This window comes from Lissotriton vulgaris, chromosome 5 (assembly GCF_964263255.1).
Source record: "Lissotriton vulgaris chromosome 5, aLisVul1.2, whole genome shotgun sequence".
NCBI lineage: Eukaryota > Metazoa > Chordata > Amphibia > Caudata > Salamandridae > Lissotriton > Lissotriton vulgaris.
In genome coordinates this window covers 557,647,264-557,655,593 of record NC_141693.1, presented here as the reverse complement: position 1 = coordinate 557,655,593, position 8,330 = coordinate 557,647,264, and the positions used below count along the sequence as shown (strand labels likewise).

At 41.9% G+C, this 8,330-nt stretch overlaps 1 protein-coding gene across 1 annotated transcript; it reads left to right on the top strand.

The window, feature by feature from the left end:
• The first annotated feature begins 977 nt into the window (after positions 1 to 977).
• LOC147711251 (uncharacterized) lies at positions 978 to 5,029 on the top strand. Its single transcript, XM_086920127.1, has 3 exons — positions 978 to 1,359; positions 3,292 to 3,365; positions 4,752 to 5,029. The coding sequence occupies exons 1-3, from the start codon at positions 978 to 980 to the stop codon at positions 4,833 to 4,835; spliced, it is 540 nt and encodes a 179-aa protein (XP_086776253.1). The 3' UTR covers positions 4,836 to 5,029.
• The last annotated feature ends 3,301 nt before the right edge of the window (positions 5,030 to 8,330 follow it).

Sequence of the window (8,330 nt, the reverse complement as noted above, 5' to 3'; positions counted from 1 at the left end):
AGAATATACAGCATGGGTCTTCAGAGTTCAGTTCAATGTTCAAGAAAATAGTTCAGTTCGTTTTCTTCAACAACACAACATTCAGGATATTTTTTGGGCATTCCAAATGTCCATCAAAGAATCCTTTAAGGAGCAAAAGTTCTCAGCAAGGAAAATCTGAGATCAATGTAAGGTTTCCGCTGCAGTAACATTGTATCATGATTGCCTCACAAAGGATCCCATGAACCATGTTGTAGATTATACCTAATAATCAAAAAAACAATGGATTACACCCAGATCTCTTACTGGGTGCGAGTAGTTGAAAGGTTTCAGCACTCTGTCCACCAGCTTCTTGTGTTTGCATTGGTTACACAGAACCATCATCATCAGCAGATATGTATTCCAATTCTTTTCAGCATTATCAGACTTCATGCTACAAGTTAAACTATGAAAGCAGGATTATTAATATTCCGGGTCTGGTCACCCAGACCCGGGTAACCAGCTATATCCATCTTTCTCTGAATTAGTGGAGTTATTCTGAGAGAGGGACAACAAGAATCCCAAGAAGGATGTGAAATAAGTAAATTCTCTTCAGGACATATTTATCTCATGCAGTTTATGTTTCATTCCTATATAGCAGCAAACCGTCCTTTCTCAGATGAACTTGCCGCATTTCCTTTTTAAGAACGTGTTTACTTCTCACCAAAGGGCTTAATTTTCAACTTGATCAAAATCTATTTGAGATTTTTCCATAGCATGGTTTGTGTTTCACACCCTCCCAAACCCGAACATTCTTACAGTAGCCATTAATTACAAATGTCACAAACACTATTCACAAACTCAGTGCTATGACGTTGGTTTTAATTGCAAAGGTGCGGCAATGAGTGCTGCAAGAAGAATTGACTTGCCTTCTAGGAAGAGTGAATGACAATTGAAAATGTTCCAATCTGTGACTTGTGAATTACAATGTGTCAAATCATGACAGACTCTTTCTCGTGATGCCCATGGCCCCATCCCTTTGGGTAGCTCTGTGTCTCGGGTATAAAAACACCACGTTGGGGATAAAGCAGACACAGATCAGAGAATTGCTCTTCCAGTGTTCTTTTGAGAGCAGACCCTGCCACACCGAGAGAACCATGTCTGCCAAGGGCGGAGGACACCACCAGCAGCCCCAGAAAAACCCTGTGGTCCCGGCGCCGAGCCAGCCAGCCTGTCAGCCCATCCAGCCAGCCAGCAAGCCCATCGAGCCAGCCTGCCAGCCCATCCAACCAGCCTGCCAGCCCATCCAGCCAGCCAGTCAGCCCATCCAGCCAGCCAGTCAGCAGAGCCAGCCAGCCAGCCAGCCGAGCCAGCAGAGCCAGCCAGAAGCATGCCATGAAGGTAAGCACTGCCAAGCCAAGGCGCCCATTACAGGAATCCTTATTAATGTATGAGTGATTGAAATAAAGGCACACATGGCCGTTGTTAGTGTTTATTATTTCGAATGAATGTAGCGCACAATCTAATGGACTATTAGCGAGGCGGAATCAATACCTTGTAATAGAAGTGTATGGGAACCTTTCACCGACCTATTTTCACATGTAAGTTTGACTAAGCTACACACTAGCATCAGTTACAAGGAAAGAGTGAATTTTATGAATCATAAAATAAGACGTTGTATTTATAAATGGATTTACATCACACTGTTGTCATTTTATGCATTTATTCTTCACATGGGTGAGTTCTGGCCATTCTATGGGGATCGGGTGCAACCACACAAGTTAGTGAACACTCACAAAACTGCAGGTCTGTGGGTATTCATAAAAGCTTTTCTCCCGGTTAATTTCCAAGTAACAAAACGGACAGAATTGAACAACTAAGGGAAGATGTAAAGTTGGCTTGTGTGAGAAAGGGGATATAACGCTTTAAAGAGTGGTTAGGGTTTATGGGGCGGACTTTCTCCGGCGGGAACAATGTCCCCATACAGTAAAACGATAGAAATTCAAAGGATGAACTTTTGCTTACAATTTGCCATTCGGAAATGTACAGCTATTTTATTTTCAAGTAAGAACATGTTCATGCATGAGATTTCTCCTGGAAACTGTCAAAGTCGCAGTTCTCAAGCAGCACATTAAAAGCAGCTATTTTTATGCCAATCTGGAGGTTCTATGTGGCAATTAATAGTATGCACTGCTTTACAAAAATGTTAAACATACATAATATGTTACAAGGTCAATTGAAAGTAAATTAACTAAAATATATTTATGGAGTTCTTGCTCACTAAACATACTTTCAATTTTCTAATATCACATTGCAAATGTGAGCAAGGACTGTCTGAAATAAGTGGATTCACAGAAGGTATGAGTGCAAATAGTTCACACTGGAGTACTTCAGAATGTATAAAAATAAGAAAGGAGGTCACACCTAGCTGTGGAACAGTGGCATGGGTAATAGGAGTTGATGGGGGGCTCACCGGAAACAAAAATAATACGAAAGAAGGTCTTCACACAGCATTAGTAAATGCATGCAAAGACCTTAGAGGAGGACCAGAGCGAAATCTGCAAGAGAACAGAAAAATAAAAGGAGGTCATAATACTACAAGAACAAAGACAGAGATGAAGACCATGCAGGATAATTTGTTGCACCATGCCAGAAAACTGAAGTCTGGATGGACAAGCCAGCCTTAAACAATATAATTTTATTCTAATTTGATCTATTTGTAGCCTCATAAGGATCTAGGTCAGAACTATTCTCTGGTAGAACCTCTCAGGGGAAATACTGATACCGAATGCACATAGGTTAACCCCTAAGGGCTCTACTGTACCTTCTGAATTGAATGGGCTTTGTGGAGGTCACATACAGTTTCTTTTTTACCAAATGGCATAATTCAGACTATTCCCCTTTCTGACCTGTTACCGGCATTCAGAGTCCTTGAGATAATAACCCTTATATTTGCCTAGTACCTGAAATGTGTCGTCAGTCTTACACTGAGTCTGGCATGACCATCTACATCCTGTTCAGTTCATCACCAGGGCCATCACATTTTTATTCTAGGTTACACTGCCTTTGCCACATGGTATCAGAAGTTCACAGGTGATCAGGGATAGGTTGGACATTATATAGGAACAATGTTGGTACAGCATTGTGTTCTGTGGTGTGTTGGAGATGTTCCGTTCTGTTAACCTTGCTTACCCTGTGGAATGAGTTACACACTGCCCTACACTATTGTGATAAATAATTCATCAGAGTTAGAGTATTCATTTAAAACTAAAACAACTGTATGTCAGTTCCAACACTCTAAGTGTAATAATGGTTGTTATTGTATTATTCCAGCACGTAGACCAGTTCAGCCTTGCGAGGTCCAGGTAGTTCTTCCGAGTCAGGACGGGGTACAAAAACCCCCTGAACCAGGAATGTAGTATATACAACAATTGTTCGATTAATATGCTCTCATTGATTTTTGCAGTAAATAGAATGCATGTACAATATGGTCACCTGTTTAAGGAACACAGCTTCCTAACATCGATGAGAATTATTCTGGTTCTAATGTCAACAAGGAATATTTCCGAAGCAGGTGTGATTTTATTTGAGCAACAAGCACTATTATACTTATATCTGCTAATGATATTTAGCACCTTCCCCTGGAATTCCTGTGCTTGGTGCTTTCATTTGCTGTCTAATTGTACAAGGTTTATTGGTAAAATGTCTTTATGTGCGGTGACTCCCCCTCTCTTACCTGCGCCCATCCCAAAAATCACAAGCACCCCTGCTCTTATATGCAGCCACCGGGCAACAAACACAGGGACCGCCACGAGCGGCACAACATCTAACTACACCAGTGTTTATGAGTCAGTGAATACTTTCTTTGGTGCAATACTACAAACTACTGACAGAGTGGTCATGTAAATAATAAACCAGAGAGTCGTTGACCAACTCCTTAACAATATATCCATAAGCCAACCTAACAAGCAAACTAACCAACACTACATTCACCCACCGGCTATAAAGGCAATGCAAATATCCAATCAAGAACCCAAAAGGCCAACCAATCTCTCGAGAAATTAGGAAGCTGAATACTGAATATAACACAATTTAAGAAAGTATTTAGAACACACAAAGTTAGCCAGCTCTCCAGAGAGTCAATGAAGTGCCCAGCCCCTACAACAAACCCATCACATAACTCCCCAGCCATTGAAACAAGCAGTAAACAACAAATTAACATACAATTTACCAGCAGCAGTCAATCACATGATCAACCAAGGAACCCATCATCCTCCTTAAGCAACGACAATCTAATCAAGCAGTAACTGCACAACCAATGAAACACCAGTCCTGTCTACCATCGTATCTAATCAGCCAATAGAGCTGTACCTTACTGGCCACTAAAACTAACTCCCTGTTGCACAGAAATCCAAGCACATACCACACGAAAGTCCTAACTAACCAGCTACATTCTATACTGTAATAAATAGCATGCAGTACAGTATTCAGGCGTTTCGAGAAAACAACAATCTCCCCTCTAATTAAGTGCTACAATCTCTTGAAACCCACATCCACATAATGTCTGTTTGCTAACTATAACTTGGAATGACATACAATTTAGAAATTGACTTTATGGACATGAGAGGTATATCTGGAATGACCTCCAATGCAGATGAAATCAAATGCAATAACTAGTTTGATGTAGTTCATGACAAGGCATTTCTAGATATCTAATCATCTGTTGGTGGCAATATATCAACCTTGACCATATGTTAAGCATTCAGGTTTATTAATCTCATGCCATTTCTATTCCAGTGGAACCTCACACACCATGCGTACCGGAGGCGTCCCCAGAGCAGCAGAAGCCACCACACCACAGTGGACGCAAGCAGTGAAGGTCTCAGCACTCACAGCCCCATCACCTTCCATCACTCCATTAGTCTGTGTGTTTGGGAAGTGTTTAAAAACACAAGCCATGTGAGCTACCTAGGCCAGTGTGTCAATGGCAGTACACCTGTTTAAACCTCAAATTGTATTTATGAATGTTCTTTTGAAAAAGCACCAGTATTAAATCAATTTGACTAACTAACGTTGTCCACGGTTGATTGCTTTGAAAATGATCCACTATTGTATACTGTTTACTGCACTTCTTGGTAAGATCTTCTAAGAAAAGAAAGGCAGCCTTGCTGGGTTACACCTCTAAGAGAAACATAATAGAAGCTGATACGAGGCTGAGAATACTCTGAAATAACGTCCTCCTTGTTGGCAATGGGGTTGATCTTTCCATGTCCCCTGTCCAGGCTCAGAGGCCCCACAGTTCCAAAGGAATCTGTGACTTAGTTGTTTCGACTTTAGATCCAGCCAAGGTTTTAATTGAGGGATTGCAAATGTGACCACTTTTCTCTCTAAGACATCTTCCATTGTGTGCCTCCATGTCTCTTGAGACTCACTTATTTAAAAGTGTCATTTCCTGTGTGACCTGTCCCGCTGGGCGTGTAAATACAGGCACTTTTCCAGGAGCACAGTACTGCCACAGCAAAGAACCTCTTGGGTGCAGTAGTTGGCATCAGTGATATTATTTAAGAGCATTCATTCCTTGGCAGCCAGTGTTTCTGCTTGCTCTATGGCAGCAAAGGCCAGGGATCACAGGCAGAGCCTCGCCTGGGGTCACTTCTGCTCCTTGAACACAGTTCCAGGCACCTTTCACAGTGGTACCCCATAAACACACTCTTGTTGGGGGATGCGAGTCTGGGGTGGACAATAGATGTAAATTGCTTTTCACATCAGACTTCGATGGAAAGCACAGCAGGGGAGCAGAGATAAGGACAGAGCAGCTGTGCATGATTACTGTCACTCACTTGAAGCTGGAACCTGTCTGCATCTTTCTAAACTCCTCAAACATTTCACAAGACACTTAGAGGCAGGATAAGCAGTGCTGTCGAGACCCTCAAGACATCAGTGGGGGGGCACCAAGTAAGAGGCATGGGAGACACATGGAAAGAGATTAGCGCCCACACATCACTGGAGGCCCCTGTCCCACTGAGCAGCAGCCCTGGCACAATGCAAAGTACTCCTTGAATGCATAGCAGCTGCTGCATCCTGAGCAGCATTCAAGCATATGAACGGCAGCCATGATAATATACCCAGTCATAGCATGTGCCCGGCTAATAATGCTGCTAGCACTCCACATACTCAGCAGCACTCTGGCAAATAATGCAGCCCAGGTATATTGAGCACGGTTCTGTCGTGTAAGGCATTACTGTAGATTTAATAAGCATCTCCCTAGCCCCATAACCAGCACAATGACAAATTGATCATAATATTGCATATGTTCTTAATGGCAAACCCATCGTATAGTTAACAGCATAGTTAACAGCATCGGTTTATCATTGACTCTATCCTTCAGTAATGAGCATCACCTTAAAACATCAGGCATCTAAGGGTAAGAACAAGATGTACACTAAGCTAAGCTGTCAACGGCAGCTGTCAGGAGCTTGGCAAAAAGCACACATAAGAAACATTTGGAGTCAAAAGGGGGTCTCTAGTGATACAACTTAATTCACTATTGCACCTAAAAACTTTACATATTGTTAATAACTTTAATTCACAAAAATAACAATAGTGAAGGTGTAGAAATGTCCCATCTCTGAACAGTTGAAATCTCAGATCATAATCACGAATAACACCACACTAAACTCTAATTACAAAATCCAACAAAGAAGGTACAGCCTTAGAACAAAGCAAAACAACAAGGTGGCTCACAATATAATGTACATGAGCACAGAGAAGGGTGGGGGGCTAAATGATTAATGCTCCGGAAAAGACTCACGTATAATTCTAAGGAAATAATAATGACTCAAAAATTCTCAGAATCAGCAATCTCTTGGTTCAGGTTGGCAAGGAGAGTGATATTTGCATTAGCCCCATTAATGAAAGGATATGATGTAATGCTTGCATGGTCTCAGCCCCATTCCATGTCATATCGGCATAGGACAGCCTTCCTATTAGGTTCAAGGGTGTCTAGGTTAGTGAAGGATGCATGATGACGTGGGGACAGTGAGGGAGAAGAAAAAAAGGGAAAGTAGGGTGAAGAGTGTTGAGAAACATCAGGAAGTGGTAAAGAAGAACCCTTTAATTGAAGGACATATTCTTTGATCCCTAGAATCGTCTATATAAGGAATTTGCCAATACCATATACCCACCTAACTTTAGTCCCTCCAGATGATAGAGGATTTTCAGTTCCTTTAAGCTCTAAATGAGCTCCAAAGTCCTTGACAGCACCATCAATGTTATCTAGCAGGGTATGGGGGGTTATGGTGGTGACAAGTCAACCGTGTAGTTGAATTGTGACTTATATCATCCTTGTTGCCAGGACCATCCTTCTTCCTGAATCATGTGGTTTACAGATATGCAGTTGTTGTGCCAGAGTTGGCCTGCCCGAATATTGGCCGTGATAACCGTATACTTGTAGGGTCACCATCACAAACAGATGAGTGCAAATACTGTCTGGAAAGTCACCAGAGTATTCAGTTAATATGTTGCCTTCATCAGTAATCACAGCAAGTGTCTGACGAGTATGCAGAAGTTATGTCCATTGCAGACCACTCAAACAAGATGAATATAGCCCTAGCCAGCCTATTTCCAACCAAAAAGTTCTTCGCCATACAGACTTAAAGACAACACCAGTTGTCCATCAATCAATCAGTAGATCTGTAGAGTGCTTCTTGTCACCTTTGAGGGTATTCAGTCAGACCATCCACTGTCTTTCTTCCCCACCAAATCGGCTTTACTTCATCCATTCAGCACATTCAGCACTGGGTAGGTCTTTACATCTGTTTACATCTGGGTCTCTTCCTACTATACCGCCCTGCTAAGGTTAGATATAAATCCAACAGCAGAATATATTGAAATAGTTTTTATGAAATCTCTGCAAGGGTGGACTAGTTCACCTACACAGTCCTCTTCCACTTTACCAGCCTCATTCAGGGAAAGGTATGTTTCCTGTTCAATGCTGAATAAGAACCTTGTATATTTTATGTGATGATACTGAGACCTAGAAAAAGCAGTAAGCATACCATACTTGCAGTGGTTATTTGAGAGGTGTGACCCTGAAGTGAGTATGCAACTCCAGCAGAACTGGTATTCTGCAGGGAGGGAGATGGACCCAGGAGGGCCAGATGGACGGAAAGTCATAGAGAGATCATAGTACCAACAAAGAGGTATAGATAAGGGATGGTCAAGGAACTAGACACATGTATAATAGGCACCGAAAATGGAGCAATAATGCCTTGAAAGTTGGCTCGAAAAAGATGAACCACTGAAAAATCTTTCATTGGTGGATTTAACAACTCAGTCCTCAGAGCTCAGACATCTTGTTATTACAAATGCTG

What these genes read in the sequence shown, in the direction of transcription:
- LOC147711251 (XM_086920127.1), top strand. Translation starts at nt 978, where the DNA reads ATGCCCATGGCCCCATCCCTTTGGGTAGCTCTGTGTCTCGGGTATAAA. An exon ending in GCCAGAAGCATGCCATGAAG is followed by an intron (nt 1,360 to 3,291) that starts GTAAGCACTGCC and finishes GTATTATTCCAG; the next exon opens with CACGTAGACCAGTTCAGCCT. An exon ending in GGGTACAAAAACCCCCTGAA is followed by an intron (nt 3,366 to 4,751) that starts CCAGGAATGTAG and finishes GCCATTTCTATT; the next exon opens with CCAGTGGAACCTCACACACC.